Below are 20,589 nucleotides of genomic sequence, written 5' to 3'. Positions count from 1 at the left end.
GTATAGTTGCAGTGTCCACCTCTTTATCACCGAAAGCTGTATTCCTTTATCAATTTGGAAAAAAACATTGAAATCAAAGATCTGTCTTTCTTGTTCTTACCCATCAGGAAGGTTCCCCTGGCTAACACATCATGAGCAGGTTTTACCCTATGTGTCTCAGACACTGGGATTCATACCGATAAAACTGGGACACTTCTTGTAAAAATCTGTATTACAGGGTGTTCGTTAAAGAAAAAAAAGCAAAAACTGGTAACTCAGTCCCATTCTCAATAACCAGAGGTTATCCTGAGCGGAGGAAAGGTTGGCCTTCTCAGATATCCCTGCCCACTCGGCAGCTGCAGACCCTCCATGCCCCACTGTCAGGCTTGGTTTATTTTTATTTTCTCTTTTTTTTTTGAGATTTGTTTTATTTACGTGAATGGCAGAGTGCCACAGAGACAGAATCATTTTTCATCTATTGGTTCACTCCCCTGAATGGATGCAACAGCCAGGTCTGGGCTATTCCAAGCCAAGAGGCAGGCACCCCATCTAACTCTTCCATGTGGATGGTAGGGACCCGAACATTTGGGCGTTCATCTGCTTCCCCAGATGTGTGAACAGAGAGCTGGATCAGAAGTGGAGCAGCCAGGTCTCAAATCAGTGCTGTGATGTGGGTGGGATGCCAGCAACACAAGTGGTGGTTTAACCCTAAGTGTCGCAATGAGAGCCCTATGCGTACTGTCATCATCCAGGCCATTTGAGTGCCTGTATATTCCAGGGCTATTGCCTCATCCCTACAAGCCTGCAAACCCCACTTTAAATGTGCACATCTTGCCTTTGCCTCAATAAGCATATTAGGGCAACAGCAGGTGTGGTTTTCAGATGTCATTAAAAATAAAAGTTTCTAAAAACTGCGATGGAGAATTTTTTTTTCCCCTCTCTGTATCATTGAGTAATGCCTGCAGCCTGGGAGGTCATCAGGTCCCAGGCAGTGTGTGGGCTGTCTTTCTCTCTGTGAAACTATTGCATGGTGCTAAGGAATGTCACAGTCTGTTTCCAAGGAGCAAGCCACCAGCATCAGGTAGATATTTTAAGGGTTCTGATGTTACCTTGATGCCTGTTGACAGAGCTTGAGAGGGCACTGGGACTTGCTCATTGCATTCTTGATAGATGCTGCTGTTGCCTTAAAAAGAGTGGCCAGCTTTGGGCCCTGTGTGGTGGCCACTCATTTTGCAGAGTCACAGAGCCTGGGTCATCATGCAGAGTAATCCATGAGTGCTCTGGGTCCCAATGCAGACTGTTGTCCTGGAGTGCCACAGCTGGTCCCTCCCAGTGTGGGCTGTAAGAGTAGCTGCTTGGTTGGAAAGCACTGCTCTGGTTTTGTCCTCACTCAGACCTCTACCCTTGGTCCCCTGTAGGCTACATGGGAACACTTTCTCTGCAGAGGAAATAGAGGCGCTCGCCCGCAGGGACCCCAGACTCTTGCTTTGATGTCATCTGGCTGATAGTCTGCAGATTCACAGGAGCTTTCCTATCTTCTGGCCAAGGCTGGAGCCCCAGCATTCTGCAGAGTAGACCTCTGACAAGTCTAGTTTTGCCTTCGAGTTCTTTCCAAGACCTCATTCATGGGCACTCAGGAGGAGCAGGCTGATCCTGTAAGGGTTCTGATATGGACCAGTGGGACCTGTTGGTATGGACACATGCACCCATACAGAAGACCCTTCCCATTCCTTTTGTGAAGAGGAAGAGTCTAAAAGGAGTGACTTCCTGCCATGTTTTTCCTTGTGGACATCCACCCAGCCACTGCCACCTCTGGTCCCTCCACTCATCCCAGTTGTACGAGAAGATTCACATCCTCGACTTTGATATTTCACGAGCAGCATCTTGAGCACCCAAAATGGGAAGAGCTGCAGCAACCCCTTGCTTTCTTTCCTTGGTGCTGAAGACATTGTTGGAAGGGGACCCCCAAGCAGTGTTTGTTCCTCCATTCTTGATCTGCACAAAAACCACAGCCACACGCCAGCTGGTATCACAGGTGGACTTTTCTTTCCAGTGAAGTCAATTGCTCTTCAGAGAGGCCTTCAGAAGCAGCTCCTCATCCAGATGCACCTGCTGGAAGTTCATCTGGGCTGGCATTTCAAACAGCCCTGCCATGGTTCTGGTTGATCCTGGTGAGCTGAATGCTGACAACAGGCTTCTGAGCGTTGCCTTGTATCGGTGCCAGATTGCTTTGGGACACAAAGTTGCAAGTGTGAAGGTTTCCAGGGCGAATTCAGGCCCCTTCTTAGAAGCAAGTGTCTTTCTGGATTTTTCAAAAGGATGCCTGTGAAGCTTTAGTGAACTGCCAGGGCCTGCACCAGTGTTATTGTGTGAAAGATTACTATGTGTGAAAACTGGTTAATATTTATAAACCACTTTGTTATGTCTTCTCTCATGTTTATACTTTTATAGAAAACATGACCGTGAACTTCATGCTATAAATGATCACAGGGAATGACTGCATCCTCTAAGCTCTCTTCATTGTGACCGTTTTTTAAATATTCCTAAAACTTGTTATGGTTTAAAGCGCCATTTTCAACTTAAAAGGGAGGGAAATGATGTTTTCAACTGGATGATTTATGGCTTCAGGCAAAAGCAATTCTTAGAAAGAGGCCTGGCAATCACAACACATTTGACTTTGGCTTAGAAGGGTCTTACCCAGCGTGACGTTTTAAGGCAGTGTGGGAGCCTCGCATGCCCAGGGCTGTGGCAGATGCAGGAGAGCCCCAAAGCCTCCCTCTCTTCTCCTCCAGTGGCTCCAGGAATCTTTAACTTTAGGAGAAGGATGCAGGAGATCTGCTCCTGCATGCAGCTTTCCACTGTGAATAACCTCTTGTGCAGGCCTAGTGGAATCATTTTTAGCTGCAGTTCCTGAGCAAGGGCTTGGGGGCTGCACACCAAAGCCATGTCCTTCCTCGCAAGGTGTCTGGCTCCCTTGGAGCTGTGGCTTATCCCTGGCACCTCTGTTGTTGCTGCCATGCCCCTGCCCTGACCCCTGTTTCTGTTGGAGGTGGGGCTGCTTTCTCCAAGGAATAAAGCACAGCAGTTCATCGGCATCACACCCTATTGGCTGGCAAATTCTTCATCCAGAGTGATTGAGCAGTGATTGGCTAGCCGGGTGTGTTGGGACGATCCATGGGTAGAAAGCAGACAGGGTCCTTGTTCTTATGGCACTCAGCAGAAATGAGAGAGAGAGAGAGACAGAGAGAGATAGAGAGAGAGAGAGAGAGAGAGAGGCAGACAGAGAGGCAGACAGCAGACAACAAGCTAGCCACACTATAAGTACATTCATCCTTAGATTAAATAAGGTCTGTTGCAGTAAGACCGAGGGAGGACATGAGCTAAGGCATGTGATGGAATCATCTTCAGCTTAGAAGTGGTTCAGACAGCTTCAATGAGGTGGTGTCAGGTAAGCACTGTCTCCAAAGGTCAGAAGGGGGTACTTTGTGGGCACAGGGAAAAAGCTGTGCAGAGACCTTAGTCATGAGAAAGAGCTTAGTAAATGTGGCATGAAGAATAATGGCCACCAAGGATATGCAGGTCCTAATCCTTGAGACTTGTGAAGCTGGCCTTGCCTGGCAAAAAACCAATATCTGCTTTTTGTAGATGTGACTAAGGGCTTTGTAGGCGTGACTAAGGGCTTTCAGTTTGGAGATGATCCTGGCTTAGCTGGCTTGTCTCTGAATGCAGTCACAAGTGTCCCTGGCATGGGGAGGTTTGGTACAAGACAAGAAGGCAAGGTGACCACTAAAGGAAGACACTGCCATCCTGGAGAAGGTGGAGAAAGGGGATAGGAGCCAAAGGATGCAGCTGTAAAAGCAGGGTAAGGAAACCCATTCTCTCCTGGAACCTCTGTGGAGAGCACAGCCCTCCCTGTGCCTTGGGACCAGCTGTATGGGGGCTTCTGGCTTCCAGGGCTATAAGAGAGTAATCTGTGTCCTTGGGTTTTTGATAGGATGTGACAGCGGCCACAGGAAACACATGTGTGCGAGACAAGCAAAGGGGAGGGTGTCCCTCCTTGGGTTAGCAGAGCAACATAGGATCTATTCACAAAGGACCTGGATGGCCAATGGCCAAGAGTTTGGTTTTGGTCATGCAGCAACTGGACTGGAATAATGCACAGGGGTATGGATGGGGCTGTTGAGGGGAATGGCAGTTGGCGGTGGAGGAAGACAGCTTGCATAGCTGGGAATGTCTGGTTCATAAGCCATAGAAGATGCCTGAACTCATCGAATCTGGCCCTGCCAGGGCAACCACAGGCAGGACCCCAAATTCAATAAATTTATAACAGACTATTTTTTTAGTTGGCGATTTTGCATGTTCCATGAATGATGCATGGGCCTTGGCAGGGAAAAAAAAAGTTTTCCACTCCTGTTAGATTTCTAGGCGCTCCATTTGGAATGGATTGGTTGATCTCAGGGGGTTTATTCCTGTCAGCAGGCCCCGAGGCCACTGAGGGTGAGGTGATGATGTTATTCATCTGCAGAACCACTGAAGACAAACTGGTGAGGGATGTCCATTTATTCAGCACAAATTCCAAGTTTTTAAAGGTTAAGGAAGGGGAGGGCAGGAAGGAGTCTTTGAACAGCACCCCCTCCCTGGCCCAACAATGACACTGTAATTGGCTTCCATTCCCTCGGCACACTAGGCTAGAAGCTGTGCCTCAGGTCATGTGCAGGTAGGCTGTAAGCTTTACCCACCAGGTAGCAGGCAGAGAAGGGGAAATTGCCCACAGGGTGACACACAGAAAGCAAGAATCCAGGCTGCCTTGATTTTTGACTCAGCTACCTGGGGACAGTGGGTAAGAAGCAAGCTTGGAAGGGGAGGGACTTCCATTTAGTACTGTCAAGCATGAGGTGCAATGCCGTAAGTCAGGAAGCAAGTGGAGGTATTAAGGTACAGTGTGAGGCAGGAGCCCATGGGAGATGCCACACCACAGAGAACAGTAGGGTCCTTCCTGGTGTCAGAATGGGGGTGGGATCCTCGCATATGGACGACAACACCCAGGGAGAGGTGATGGAGAAAGGAGAGGGCAGAAGAACCCTGGGTAAGGATGGTGGTGGTGAGATTTTGTGATATAATTATTGTCCCGAGTTCAGAGTAGAAGTTCTGTAACTTTGAAATGTCTGGTAGATATTGGGAAAAGCACACTGGGACACTGCAGGGAACCAGTGAACCAGGAGGCTGCAGGTTGGTGGGGAAGTCTCTTGGAAGGACAATGGCGTATCTGGGAGCAAGCAAGCTCCCCGTTTGTGTCAAGGATGCATCATCCTCATGTGCAGAAAAACAAGCCAGGGAAACAGGAGCATTTTCAAAGGAGCCTCAGACTTTAATTATCCTCCTCATCTTTCTGGAAGAAAAAACATGTCAATCTGAGTGTTTCTGTCCTCCCCTCCCGCCGCATTCTGCCTCACAGCACCAAAACAAATGCTGAGATGATTACACCGCAGCATGTGAGAGGGAGAAAGTCACGTTCTACGGGGGCTGTGTTGTGCCGAGAGCTTGCTCTCAGCGTTGCACTGAGGCAGCCTGAAGTCCCCCTGCAGGGGATCAGTTCAGCCTGGTGAGTAAAGCACACAACACTGGGGAAGCATCCTGGCAGTCCGTCCGCATGGCAGAATACACAGTCTTGGGCCCTGTGCAGTGATGACAGGTGAATATCAAAGTCCTAGTGGATGGGCCTGAGCACCTTCCTGTGGGAGAATTACTGTGAAAGACTATGTGCACACTGTGGCTGCTGCTGCCCCTAGACTACCTTTCTCCCCTCTAAAGTTAATCCAAATTATCATTGCTTCCAGAACAAGCCACAAACCCAATCCTCTAGGCATCAATCACCACCGCAACCCACCCACCCATCACTTATCTGGAAACTCCTCTCAGGAGCAAAGCATGCCTTTGGTATTTGGAAGAGCTTCTTTGCTTGACTTCTTCAGTCCCCTATTCCTTTGCTTCCTTCCTCTTATCTGCTCTGTCCCCACCCGCAGGAGACAAGGGGCTCTTTAGGGACCTGCTCTTCTCTGGATTGGTCTCCTTGTCTGTGCCTTCTGCTCAGGAGTGAGCCGCTCAACTACAGGTCAAAGCAGCCACTGAGCTGACCTTTACTTTCTAGGATGGTAGGTTCAGAGTGAATGTCAGAGTGTCCTGTTGGCTTCGGTCACTCGTGCCTCACCTTTGCTTCTTATCCTTCCACTCCCCAGTTCTCTGTGTGTTGCAGCCACACTGGCTTCTTTTGCTGTCCCTTGACAATGCCAGGCACACCGCTGCTTGCAGGTCTCTGCACTTGCCTAGCCATCCCCTCCTAGGCAGTGGTAGGGCTGGTTTCCTCATGTCCTTCCAGTCTTTGCACACCTGTGCCCTCACTGAGCTGGAGCACAGGGTGGGGTATGTTCACTACACAGTCTGCAGAGTCTAGAGTAGTGCCAAAAAATACTTGGTGAGTGAATGAAGAAGGCACCCTGGTTCAAGGGAGCAGGAGCCGGAAGTTGGAACTGATTCTAAAAATGAGTTGCCTTTCCACTCCTGCTGCTCATGTTTCCTTGCGAGGGAGCAAGACTTTCTTGGATACGAGACCATTCCTCGTCCATCTGCTGCCCCGGATGTGTTCCACGTGTACCACAAAGGTGCTGATGGAGAGCACCAAATACTCTTCCCTTCTGGGTTTGTGTTTTTTTTTTGTTTTGTTTTGTTTTGTTTTTTTTATAAAATCACTCACAGAAATCGTTCATCATCAATAACAGCCACAGGCTTGACTGGAAGGACATCATGGGCTTATCGTTCAGCTGGATTAAAGATGTTTAAAGTAATCCCCTTGTTATCAACAAAGGAGCTTTTTGAGAACCCCAGAGAGAATGTGGAGTTGCACCTGCAGTCCCCTACACCTCCATGGAGGGAGGCGCATCATTCCCCCGAAAGCTCAGTCTGTGCTACTATGGAGAAGGCACTGGCATCTATCTTTGCCTCTGGGGATACCTGAGTTCAGTTAGGCCCTAGGCTTAGAGCTGCGTATGATCATTGCAGTTCACATGCTTGGTGGGAAAATGAGTGGAACTGGGGAAAACTGATGTGCAGCTAGAAGTTGCAGCTTACTGAGATGAAGAGCAGAAGGGTTGCCATGGGAGTGGATACCCTTACAAGGGGGCCTCACTGAGGAGACAATAGGATACGAAACCAACCCTGAACTTAGTGAGGTTGGAAGTACCTTCTAGTAGCCGTTGGGAAGCACATGGCAGGAGCTGGTCAAGGACCATGACCATGGCTATCAACCGGGGCACCTAGAGTCCTGACTATGTGGTCATAGTCCTGGCTTTTGGGTCATAGACTCTACTAAGTTACCTAGAGTTTACCAGCTCCTGGGAAGAGAGAGGTTCTACTCAATGGCTGCTTGTTGAGTTCCTGTTGGATGCAGTAAGAGAATTGCGAGAGATGACTCAGAATCTCAGATAGGCACCCTGCTAGACACCCTCCCAACCTTCATCCCCTGGGATGAAGACCAATGCCCACACTTATCTCTTAGAGGCCTTTTAGTATCACTTTGCCTGGGCTTCACTCTTTTAGTTCCTTTAGCATGTCCTACACTTTCCTATTTCCTTTGTCTGGAGATCTCCCGTACCTGGAATTGCCACCCATCTTTTGTCCCTCCTCTTAAAGGTGCATTTTTCAAACAGGACTTCCCAGGGTACCCAAGGAACCTTGGTGTGTTGCCCAGAGCCAGTGTCCTGAAGTTTACCATAATCTACCTAGGTGGTTGTTGAATCTGCTGCTTAAAATGTCCCTACCTAGCTGGAGGCAGGTGGCACCATCTCTTTTACATGATTCTGTTTCCCGACACCTGTTCAGTAGCTCACCCACTGTTGCCTGAACCCTGGGTCCCCAGCTGGGTCGGACAGACTGTGAGGTGCTGGGCAGACAGAGGTGTTCCGTGAGAGCAGGGGACTATCCATGGAAACACCAGAAGAGGCTGGATTTTGGCTAGGTCCTTCCTGAATAAGAAATTTGGATTCTACAGATGGGCATTTTCATTGGAGAAACCACTTAAAAAGAGGTAGAAAGAGCCATAGCTTGGGATAGGGAAAAATCAGGGTTCCAACCCATCTCCTGGCTGGCTAGAGGAAGTTACTTTCCTTCTCTGGAATTCAATCTCCCGTTTGGTTTATGAAGGAATGCAAATACATGGCACGGGTTTCCCCATCTCAGCCCCTGGCATTCATCTCTCCTGCTTGTGAGGCTGAACACAGCTTCGGAATGGTCGCCAACACCACGTTCCAGGCCACCATTACCAACAGGTAGGAGATGGTGATTGAGAGAAGCCCGTTTGGCAGGCTCAGACTGGGTGAAGAGCATTCTGGGTGGCCTGAAAGAACACGTGGTGGGAGGGCTGAGAGAGAGAGAGAGAGAGAGAAACAAAGAAAGTTCCTTGGAGCAGAGGTCAGCAGCACAAGGCACTGTCATCAGAAAAGAGGGGCCCAGTGGGTAATGCCAATGTGAGAACTGATCCTGGGGCTGGAGCAAGGGAATGGTGAGAAGTGTGGCCAACCAGGGTAAGTGAGAGTGTTTGTCTTGGATGAAAGGATTTAGAACACCCCTGTCTTACTCCACTTCCTCTTTCCTAGCCTCCCCTCTGTCCTGCCCCCGGAGTAGGTGGGTAAGTAAAAACAGTCTTGAGGCTAGGATCTTCTCGGCCAGCCTATAGCCTTTTTAGCCCTGTTGGCTTTATCGGGGAATTGAAATCTACGGGAGACCCCAGTCGGCCAGACCCACTGGCTTTCATCTCGTGGCTTTGACTGCCTTTTACCAACAGACCCAGAAGGGGTAGGAGTGGAGGGAAGGCTTAGGTCTCTGGAAGGGGTCCATTTCACTCTGGGTGATTATGGTGAGGGAGAGAGGTGACCTGTTTACAGCTACTATTAGTCATCGCTCTTGTGATGTCTCATGTACACTTATCAGTTTCAATTCCTTAGATTTTCAGAAAGGCATCACTTTCCAGTGGGGGAAATTTGTGTCATGATTACACACACACACACACACACACACATACACTCCTCCTTTCTCAGTATTAATCACCTTCTCCTATAATTAGTACCTAAAATGTCAAAAGAGAAGGAAGTAATTAACAGGAGTATCCAGTGCAGCCAGTCCCGCTGCCAGGCCCTGGGACTGTTCTGAGCACTTTTGGGAATCAGAAGCCTTCGTTCTAATTGAAAGATCCTTAACTACACCCAAGAGCTGGCCGGTGGCCAGGGGCGCGGGGCTGAGGGAGGCAGCGTGTGGAGATGCCTCCTTCCCCACCTGCAGTAGACCTGATTCCTGACCCTGTGTAGGTGGGCAAGGCCGCTCAGTGAGCAGCAGGGCTCGCAGGTCGCTTTTAACTCCTAAGTTTACACAACATTCCTGTCAGGTGACACAAGTATCTCCATTTTACAGAAGAGAAAAGTTGAGAGTTTTCCCACAACTGGTGACTAATCAAGAGAGCAGAAGAGTTGAACTTCGGTCTGGTTCTAAAGCTTTGCTCTTTTCTGGAACTCTGAAATCCAGTTCCCAGCTCTGCTCTGGGTTCTTCTTCCCACCTTTACCTCCTTTTGACAGCTGAAGGCAAGAGCAAAGACTCCAGCACGCGCTTGGGAGGTGGAGCCGGGGGAGCATAGCGCCCCGCCCAGCTCCAATATCAGCCAATGGCAACGCGGCATCCGCAGTCTTTCGGCCAGTCAGGCAGAGCTCCCCGCCCCCATCCCCCTTCTCCTTCGCCCTCCCTCTTTGCTTTCCCTTTGGCTCCACCGAGCTTGACAGAGCGGAAAGTCCCTTCAGCTGGCGCCGGGCGGGCAGCCATTGGAGGAAGGTCTGTCACAAGGAGGCCCAATCAGGGCGCGCGTAGGAAGGCCTCTCGGGCTGCGATTGGCAGGCACGGCGGTTGCCCTCTCCGCCCCCGCTCCCTCCCTCCGTCTTGGGCGGTTCGGAGGCGGGGCAGGTGGGGGCGGGCCCAGGTAGCAGGTTCGGCTGCGCGGGGGCTCGCGCGTCGGAGGTAAATACTGGGGCGGTGGGTGTGGGGCGCCGGAGCCGGCCCGGGACGCGGGCCTGGCTGGCTGAGCGGCGGGCTACGTCCGGCCGCCCGAGGTGAGCGAGTGAGCGGGCCAGCCGAGTGGCCGGCGGCCCAGTCCCCTCAGGCGCTCGTCCCCGGCCTCAGGGCGCTTGGAGCCGCGTCGGTGACCGTCGGGCCTCGGCGCCGGCCCGTTAGCTGCCCTAACCCAGGAGGTGCTGAGCCCTCTGACGTCAGCCCGGGCTCCCACACCCAGGGGCTCCCCTTTTGGCCGTGCATTCCCAGAAGGGATCGATCCTAAGTGGTGGCAGCGTGGTCGCTGTCGCTTGGGACCCCCTCCGGAGATCAGAGGACTTGGGGGTGAGGACAGTACGGGACGCAGACTGCTTCTTTGCCCGCTGCCCCCTTGGAGACGGGGAAACTGGGGCAGGCCCCCCATCCCGCCTGCCTGCTGTGGGCCCCGGGTCGCTGTAGCTCCCTTTGGGATGGAGGCGGCGAGGGAGAGGGGAGGGAGAGGGGAGCGCTTGGATAGGGCTGATTTGGAGGTACTTGGAGCTGCCGTCCAGGAAGCACAGTCGGGGTTCTGACCTCCGTAATGGCGTGTTCTGCTTTTTCTTTCAGTTTCCCCTTTCCAGGTTCAGGATGGTTTTGTCCAACAACCCGGAGTTCTGTAGTTGAAAGGTGCGCCCTATTGCGACAGGTATTCTGCCCCCCCCCCCCCTTCCATCCTGTTAACCCTGTGGTGGAGGAAATCGTGGTGATGAAGGAAGATGGTGTTTGTGAGTTGGGTGCTCCTCTGGGTCAGCTGCTGGGCTATTCATGTGCTTGGCATCTTTACTGTGCCACCCCCTGGCATTTGCGTGTTTTAGGCTGGTTGTCATCGGGCGGCTGTGGAGCTTGTTGACCTGCAGATGCTTCGCCCCCACTCTCCCTGCCACTTTGCCCCGTTTCCTCTGGAAAGTTGTCGCCCTAGCTAAAGAGCATTCCTCTTGGGCTTGGAGTCAGGGCCAATTCAGATGATGCATTTTGCATCCCACGGCTTCAGGAAAGAAAAAAAAAAAACCCCAAAAACAAAACAAAACAACAACAACAAAAAACTGGCCAGCAGGGACGGGGCGGGGGTTTGGGATGTGGTGGTTTTCTGCATGCTGCCCTCAGTCCCCAAGCCCATTGAATGGCCCAAAGAATTGAGCCTGCCATTCCCCCACTGAGTAGTGGGTGGTTTGGAATTGGGACAGCAATTGGGGGGGGGGAGGAGGGAATAAGTTGTTGCAAATTCCTGTTGGAGTTCTTGTTGTCTGAATGTTGATAACTGCCAGAACCTTCCTTAATGAGCTGCTACAGAATTTCATGGTGCCCTTGTTCGGCAGCCTGCCTTTGGATGATAGGGCCAGGGCGCTTTATATATAGATACCAGCCATGATTTCTGTGGTCTGGGTGCCTGCGAGTGCTGTGGTTGTGTTTGATTTAAGGAAGTGTTTAGCACAAGAAGAGAGAAGGCTGATTGTCTTCATCTGCCGTTTTGTTCCTGATTTTCACACAGCGATCTTACATTTCTGGGTTATATAAAATTCCTAAGTGTGAGGCTTTAGGAAGCTAGTTTCCAACGAGTCTTGAAGCAACTTGGTTTCTTAATTACGAAATTCTCCTCATTTGTTTTCTTCTTCCCTGTGTAATAAAGAAATGGTGTGAGAATTGACCTTGGCTTTGTTGAGCCAGCCGTAGTCTAGAGAATCAAGCTGTAGCCATAAATCACTGAATACCTCCATCTCCCTTCCTTTTTCCTTTTAAACCTGGAAGACGATTTTCTATACTTAAAAACAGGCTGAGGAAGGGGAGTTTGGGCTTTCACTCTAGAGGTAGGCAGAAATTTTCCATTTGTTTCTCAGGTGTCGAATGCCCCCTGGCAGGCTGTGGTCTGGGCTCTGGCAGGTGTGCAGGGAATTCTGGTAGGGAGTGTGTTGCTTGGCTCACCTCCAGTGAAATAGCAGCGTTTCTCCTTTTTCTGACAGGAACATGTAGGTGAGAGAGTCAGGTTATATATATATATTTGGTCATCTAATAAATCCTCCTTGTTTTAGGCACTGTGTCCTCATGCCCCAAGTTACTCAATGGGGAACCTTAAACTTAAGTTCCTTTTCCGGTCCTGGGATCTCTGTATTCCTCTTCTAGAGCTGATTAAGGCTGTAACAACCTGCTCCTTTAGTGAGAGATGCTCCTTCCTAAGAGAGTCGTCATTCCAGCTCTCCAGAGTCTGATCTTCCTAACCTCTTTGCCGTTTATATAATTATATGATTAGGGGCAGTATTTCCACGTTGCAAGTTTAATTTGAATTTGGATAGCATCCTGTGGTTTTTGGGACAGGTAGGATATCTCAGGAGATACAAAAAGTTCTTGAATTACACCTGTCTTTGTGAGGTTATTAGGAACGGTAAAACCTGATAACACTGCAGAATGAACGTGACACTGGATCTTCCGGCTAGGTTAACCATCGTGAGTTTTGGATAGCTAATGATGTGCCTTTGTGCTATGTATTCTTTGTTTGCTTATCAGTTTACTTACTTTAGAACATAACATTCTCTCCTTTAAATTTTTTTAAAGATTTATTTTATTTTTTTATTGGAAAGTCAGATATTCAGAGAGGAGGAGAGACAGAGAGGAAGATCTTCCATCTGTTGATTCACTCCCCAAGTGGCTGCAACAGCCAGAGCTGCGCTGATCTGAAGCTAGGAGCCAGGAGCTTCTTCTGGGTTTCCCACACGGGTACAGGGTCCCAAGGCTTTGGGCCGTCCTCTTCTGCTTTCCCAGGTCACAAGCAGGGAGCTGGATGGGAAGCGGGGCCTCTGACATTGGAACCTGTGCTCATATGGGATCCTGGTGTGCCTCTTCTTTAATATTTCTTTTTTGTGTATAAAGCTTAATTTTTGATCTATTTTCCATTGCACTCATGGGAAAGTGGTACAGTGTTTGTGCCTTGCAGGGTTCATCTTGATTTAATGACTTTAATCTCAATCCATTCAGTTCCCCTCTACCAGCATCCGAACCCTCAGGAAGCTCAGGTAACCAGATGTTTTGAAAGCCAGGTGGCCCTGTTTCGTGTTCAGGGTTGACCAAAGGCAGGCCTTTTGTTCTGCATGGTTTTAGGTTTAAGTATATTATTGTATTCCTACTCTGTGGTAATCTTCATTGGTACTTTAAGTGATTACAGGGATATCAGTGGTTAATCTGGCCTGAAATCAGATAGTATTTGGCCGGGTCTTTTGTGACACGTTCACTCACACAGTTGATTCGACCTGCAGAGCAGTGAGAGAGGCCAGTGAAAGTGACTCCCTGCCTTTGACCCTCTCCCCCTGCCCCGACACCTGCCCTCCCCTGACTTTGGATTTGGCCGTGCTGTCTTGTCCTTGCGTTTCTGCTCTAATGATCTTTCCTGAGAGGCAGAAGCCGAGTGCACATGGGGTGACGTGTTGAAGGCAGCTGACGTGAACAAACCTTAAGTCTTCTCTCAGTTGTAGTGTCTAAGCCTGGTCCCGGTGCATAAAATTCCTAAACCCACAAACCAACTCTCCTGGTTGATAAAGAACTCATTTACAATGTGAGTTCAATCTTTCCTGGGTCTTCAGTCAGGTTTTCGTGCTTGGAGTTTAAGACTTGAAGTTTTTTACTTTATTTTCATTTGAAGGGCAGATTCAGACAGAGAGAGAGAGGTATCTTCCATCCATTGGTTCACTCCCCAAAGGGCCGCCATGCTGGAGCTGGGCAGATCTGAAGCTAGGAGATAGGAGCTTCTAGTTTTCCTACATGGGTGTAGGGGCCTAAGGGCTTGTACCATCGTCTGCTGCTTTCTCAGGCCTTAAGCAGGGAGCTGGATTAAAAGTGCAGCATCTGGGACACAAACTGGCACCCATGTGGGATGCTGGTATTTGCAGTTAGAAGATTAACCTATTGTGCCATGGTGCCAGGCCCAGAGCTCTCAACTCTTGTGACTATTCTGCTTATAAGAAGAATGCTGGGACTAGTTCTAGTGAAAGTGTGTGTTAGCTTTTTTTTTTTTTTTTTTTTTTTTGCTGTAATGGTGCTATTTTAAGAATATTAATGGTCATTAAATCTATCATCTAGTATGTCCCTAGACTAGAACCATTAGTTCCCTGTTCGGCTTTTATCAGTTGCAATGAAGAGAATCCATTTTTAATAGGATAGTTTCAAACCTATTTTTACTGCGGTCTTTCTAAAAGAGGGAAGACCACATCCTTTTTATTTTGGGGTAATGTGTTTTAAATATTTTATAACTTTTGCTTCGGCCATTCAGGTTGTCTAACGTGATCTGTTGCTTAGATGTTGAGCCCAAGCTTGTTCTCATGGAGTTAATGCAAGTAAAAAAAAAAAAAAAAAGCCACAGCTCCTTGTTTGGCTTCCTTTAGAATATGCTTCATAAAAACTGCTTTTGCTCCCAACTTTTTAAAAACCAATTAGTTATGTCAATTTTTACCAGAGACTATCTTCCTTGAATAACTTACAAAAAGCAGTTTTATAATTAAATTCATTTACTATGTCATGTCCTACTGCATTGCATATAGTAGTCTGGTTTTGTCGACAGAATATTCTATTAACACTCAATTCTTATTTTAAATTGTGACATGGAGAACCAACACAGTGGGAAGTGTTGCCCTCTAAATAATTATTAAGACTCAAGGCAGTTTCTGATTTTAATATTGAAAATATATTTTTTTTAGGAGTTGAAAAGTATTTCTTTTCAAAATGCTGATGGAATTGCTTTGACTGGTAATTTGTAATTGTCAGCCAAAAAGTGTAAATTATTATTTCAAATGGAACCAAAGCACCGGTTCTCTTTTTTTAGAAGTTACTTTTTGTCTATCAGAACCTTCTCAGAATGATCAAAATTATGTTTGTGCAGTAAAGCTTCTGTACCTTCCCTCCTCACGATCCTCTCAGAATTTAGGTTATTTCTCTTCTCTGTTATTGCTGCTTTGTTTGTTTTTCAAAGCACACACATGTACTTCATCATGTGGCTTCTCAGAACTAGGTAGAGGCGGTAAGTTGGTAAGCAACAAAGCCCTAAAAAGGAGTCAAAAGCATACTACAGGAAACCACAGAAAATGGCTGATTGCAAGAGAAAACTCGACTGTGGCTGTGGAGGAAGCAGACCCAGAGCTCAGGCAGCGTCATGTACAGCCCATGCACAGAGTGACAGCACATGCACATGGCACCGTGTGTATTCATAATGAAAACTCAGTGACCAAGAACAAAGAAGGCTGCTTTAAAAGCATCCGGGTGAAAAATGCCAAACACATCCTATTGGTGCTTTAAAAGAGCAGATCCAAGTCCTGAGGTTGTGGAGTGGGCAGCGCCTACGACAACAAGGGTTACATGCTGCCAAAATTGAGGTTTCCACAGGTGCCTTATGTAAGAGCAAATCGGAGAGAAATTGATGCCGTGCCTGCTGAAGTAGACAGTGCCCTCAAGTGGCATTAAGGCAAACCCATTACAGCAAGACGCAAGGCATCACTGCCTGCTGGCTTTGCCTCTGTTCTCGTTGCATGTTGCCCATGTTGGTCAGAAGGGGTGCCAGGCTCAGCCTGTCTTGAGCAGGTCCCATACTGACTTATCAGGGAATGGCCTTTTACTGTGGGAGGAGAAGCTTAGTAGGCAGTAGTTTTTCCCAGAATAATGATTCCCCTGTGTATAGACTTGCCAGTTGGTTTCATCATTAAATTAAATTCTGAAACTTAAAATTTGGTTTGCTTGGTCTTAGGAGTGTTTTATATTACAGGACTAGGCTAGGTAAATAGGCTCGTGCTGTCAGTTGCTGCCATTGCTCAAAATAATGGAAGTGGGTGCCTCTGGCTGAGAGGAGGTGGGAATGAGCCCTGCACCTGGACACCAGAAAGCCACGTACTCCCTTCAGAGGATGCATGGCACCTCACGTTTTCTAAAAAATAATTAAAATAGTGACGTCTCAGTTTGAACAAGTTGTGTAGCTTTAAACCATCAGTTCAAGTAAGGTTGAGAATGTAGCTGCTGAATTGTGAAAGATTATTATTGTTGTAAAGTCAAATGCAAATTTGAAGCTGAAAGGAAATAAAAGTTATGGCATTAAGACATTCCATAGTTACAATCAGTATCTGCAACTCAATATATTTGTGTTGCAATTGTATGCCCTTTGTTACACAGTTCAAGACCAGATGTCTGAAAATTTTCTTCATAAAAATTTGAAAATATTTTTAAATTATTGTATTTATTTGAAAGTGAAAGAGAGAAAGAATTACCCAGCTGCTGGTTCACTCAGCAGCCAGAGATGGACTAGGCTGAAGCCAGGAGCCTGGCCCTCAGTCCTGATCTTCCATGTACGTATTAGGGACCCAGCTGTTTGCTGCTAGGGTGAGCACTTGCTCAAAGCTGCCACCGGATTGATGCTGGAACTCAAAGTTTGGCCCTGTTAAGAGATGCACATGTGCCTAGCAGTCTTATTTATTTTTAAACATTTATTTTTATTGGAAAGGCAGATCTGCAGAGAGAAAGAGAGATAGAAAGAACTTGCACCTGCTGTTTGACTCCCCAAAAGGCCACTGTGGCCAGAGCTGAACCAATCCGAAGCCAGGATCATCTTCTAGGTCTCCCGTGTGGCTGCAGGGTTCCAAGGCTTCGGGCTATCATCTACTGCTTTCCCAGGGCACAAGCAGGAAGCTGGAAGGGAAGTGGAACAACCAAGATACAATTGGTGGCCATGTGGGATGCCAGAGCTTGCAGGCCATCGTGCTGCCCACTCGACCCCCGTGGAGTCTTTATGGCCATACCCCATGCCTGCAGCCCAAACTGTCTTTTGATATAATCAGGCCGAGTAGCTCGTATTTGTGATTGTGAGACATCAGATGTTGGTATGATGAATGTGATTAACATTTACCTCAGACAAAATATACAAGATTAAGAAAATGAAATTGAGTCAGAGATGAAATGTTCCCTTATCAGAAGATGGCATACACATAAATGAGTTGTGGTTACAGCTTCTGAATGTGATTTTATGATGTTTTTATTGATACAGATATTAAGCACTATCTTAGATAACTTTTTACGTATCCTGTTCTGAAATGATAGCCTTTTTGAATTGTAAGATTAATGTGTGCTGTGCTTAAGAATAGCAGCCTATCTATTAAATTAGACAAAAATCCATTACCATTGCTCCTTTTTCAAGCTAAAAAAATGTCAGAGTATGTGTATTTTTAAAGGTCATCTTCGAAGTTTTTGCTGGAATCCGATTATACATTTCAGTGCCTTATAAACATGATTGTCTTCGGGAATGTTTTACTACTGCATTTCCTGTACCTACAGTAGATATGTACAATGTATATCTATATATTTTTGGAAATATTTCGTGTAAGCGCATGTTTACTGGTCAAATAAGATTTTAGGTCGCACAGAATACAGCGTGAATTTTCCTTCTGCTTCCTCCCCAGGCGCCTGGATTTCTGCCCTCTTACAGCATGGACACCAAGTTGCTCCGCACGTGCCTGGGGACTGCCAGTGAATTCAACTATTGTGGCTTCACCATAAACTTACGAGTAGTCCCATTTTTTTCTGAGTTACTGTTTTAAAGTGAATATCACAATGAGTTCAGGCTTATGGGGCCAAGAAAAAGTCCCTTCATCCTACTGGGAAGAGCGAATTTTTTATTTGCTTCTTCAGGAATGCAGCGTCACAGACAAGCAAACGCAGAAGCTCCTCAAAGTCCCGAAGGGGAGTATAGGACAGTACGTCCAAGACCGCTCCTTGGGCCACGCGAGGATCCCTTCTGCCAAAAGCAAGAAAAATCAGATCGGATTAAAAATCCTAGAGCCACCCCATGCTGTTCTCTTTGTGGATGAGAAGGACGTTGTGGAAATCAATGAAAAGTTCACAGAGTTACTCTTGGCGATTACCAACTGTGAGGAGAGGTTCAGCCTGTTTAAGAACAGGAGCAGACTCAGTAAAGGCCTCCAGATCGACGTGGGCTGCCCTGTGAAGGTGCAGCTGCGGTCCGGGGAAGAGAAGTTTCCTGGAGTCGTGCGGTTCAGGGGACCCCTGTTAGCAGAGAGGACAGTGTCGGGGATCTTTTTCGGCGTAGAATTGCTGGTAAGATGGAGAAACCGTCTCAGCAACCCGGTGTGTCTGTGGCTCTCCGTGTGTCTGTATGCACTTACACATATCTGTCTCTTGCCTCTTCAGGAATGCAGCATCACAAGTGTGAGATAATATTTGATGTTCATCATCTTTAGGATCTGTTTTAAAAATCATAGATTTATTTTGGCTTTATTTCAAAAGCAGGAAAACTGAGAGTGAGGGATTGATAATCTACCAGCTGCTGGTTCACTCCCCAGATGGCTGCAGCAGATGGGGCTGTGCCAGTCCTGGAGGCTGGACCTCCGTCTGAGCCTCCCATAGGAGCAGCAGAGGCTGAAGCACTTGGGCTGTCATCTGCTGCCTCCCAGGATGTACGTGACAGGAAGCTGGCTTGGAAAGCACAGTGGCCAGGACTTGAACCAGGCACTCTGATATGGGCCCTCCAAGTGGCAACTTAACCCCACTGTGCCAAATGCCTTAATTATGAACTGACTTGATATAAAGGTGATGCCTGAAGTTTTTAGAAAAACTGCCTACTATGTTGGGAATATACACATACAAATAAGTCATAGTTATTACAGATTTTCATAGAAATTTTGACATTGTGGGGCTGGCACCATGACTCAATTGGCTAATCCTCTGCCTGCAAGCACTGGCATCCCATATAGGTGTCAATTCTTGTCCTAGTTGCTCCACTTCCTATCCAGCCCCTTGCTTTGGCCTGGGAAAGCCATAGAGGATGGCCCAAGGTCTTGAGGCTCTACACCCATGTGGGAGACCCAGAGGAAACTCCTGGCTTTGGATTGGCTCAGCTCTGCCCATTGCAGCCATTTGGGGAGTGAACCAGCAGATGGTAGATCTTTGTCCCTCTCTTTGTAAATCTGTCTTTCCAATAAAAATAAAAATAAATCTTTAAGAAAAGATTTTAACATTGCTTGTATTAAAATAAAATGTTATCAGCTCTAATCAGTTAAAAATTATTAGCTCGTGGTATTATTATCCACAGATTTCTCAGTTCTTTTTAATGTATGTGAATAAGTAAAGACAGTTTAGATAGGAGAGTTAAAAAAAGTAAGTTACAGTGATTTAAACTTGCTTATAGCTATCCCTGGTAATATATATTAAAACTATCTTAGAAGTTATTTCTGCTCGAAAGAGACTCAAGAACTCAGTAATTTATTTCCAGGGTTAATATTAATCTTCAAGAACTTAAAAGTCAATTATATTTTGACAGTCTTGCAAATAGAATTTCATGCCTTGTTTGCTTTCTGATTTAATTATTAAAGAAGTGATTGTAGGACAGTAGGGGTTTTGAATCCCAGTTATGTCATTTGCTAGGTGGGTTGCCAGGTTGCTTAAGCAACATACTTAACTTCACTAAATCTGCCTCCTCAGTTGTAGAATGACAACCGTCCTCACATGTGATATATTTCCTGTACATTGATAGGAGATTTCACACAGTGGCTGGCATAGAGTAAGTGTTTAAGAAATGGACAACATTACTGTTATTTTAAAATAAAATTTACTATTGGGATGAAAGCAGTCTTTGAAATACATGTTGAGTAGAGTCCAGCTCATAACAGAATTATGATTTTAAAACATCAGATCAGTACCTGGTAGAGCTTCTTCCTTAAAAAAAAAATCCTAAAGCCCATAGCAATGGTTAATAATGGTTAATTTCATTTAACAGTTATTTAGAATTCTTTTTCAGATCAAGTTCCCTGAAATCCCTCAAATGGATCATCTTTCTGTGTCTGTGTATCTTTTCCCTCTCTCTCTCACTTTGGAAACTAGGAAGAAGGTCGTGGCCAAGGTTTCACCGATGGGTTATATCAAGGCAAACAGTTATTTCAATGTGATGAAGACTGCGGAGTGTTTGTTGCCTTGGACAAGCTAGAAATCCTCGAAGATGACGACAACGGACTGGAAAGTGATTACGCAGGTCCAGTGGACACAATGCAGGTTGAACTCCCCCCTTTGGAAATCAACTCCAGAGTTTCTCTGAAAGTTGGAGAAACTATAGAATCCGGAACGGTTATATTCTGTGATGTCTTGCCAGGAAAAGAAAGCTTAGGATATTTTGTTGGTGTGGACATGGTAAGAAACTTTTGGATTACATTATCTTTGTGAATATATGTGTTAACATATGACCAATTTAGGAACAAACTGAACACTTTGAATATTTAAAGTGGACTAATATGGAGGACTTTAGAGAACGTATTTTAATTTATCCCTTTGGTAGAAGAACATTGAAATGAGGCAGGCGGCTGGATGTAGAATTGTATTTTTTTTTTCTTCTGGTTTGAAGAACCCAAAATAATGTTCCGAGGCTTTAAATTTGCCGAAGTGTGGCTGAACAGTAGACAGCAGTGATGGCAACAACACCTAAAGTGCTAAGTGTTGTGTGATGTCTTTCTTGGATGTGT

The 20,589-nt window shown here is 46.8% G+C and overlaps 1 protein-coding gene across 8 annotated transcripts in view; it reads left to right on the top strand.

Annotated features, from left to right (window-relative positions):
* The first annotated feature begins 10,039 nt into the window (after positions 1-10,039).
* Positions 10,040-20,589, top strand: part of LOC121166774 (ubiquitin carboxyl-terminal hydrolase CYLD) — a 54,209-nt gene continuing 43,659 nt past the window's right edge. For 3 of the 8 annotated variants that reach the window (XM_040996060.1, XM_040996059.1, XM_040996053.1), the window contains exons 1-4: positions 10,040-10,125; positions 10,670-10,748; positions 17,521-18,175; positions 19,958-20,260. In XM_040996060.1, the coding sequence (XP_040851994.1) occupies positions 17,672-18,175; positions 19,958-20,260 (807 nt within the window). In that variant the 5' untranslated portion in view covers positions 10,040-10,125; positions 10,670-10,748; positions 17,521-17,671. Of the gene's footprint in view, positions 10,126-10,173; positions 10,409-10,604; positions 10,749-16,815; positions 18,176-19,957; positions 20,261-20,589 lie in introns of those variants that run through there. The other 5 variants (XM_040996057.1, XM_040996058.1, XM_040996054.1 and 2 more) reach the window with 5 other exon arrangements.

The sequence above is a fragment of the Ochotona curzoniae genome, unplaced genomic scaffold, assembly GCF_017591425.1.
Source record: "Ochotona curzoniae isolate NIBS_2020 unplaced genomic scaffold, NIBS_Ocur_1.0 patch224, whole genome shotgun sequence".
Classification (NCBI taxonomy): Eukaryota; Metazoa; Chordata; class Mammalia; order Lagomorpha; family Ochotonidae; genus Ochotona; species Ochotona curzoniae.
Note: the sequence above shows the minus strand (reverse complement) of the source record. Positions and strands in the feature narration are given on the sequence as shown.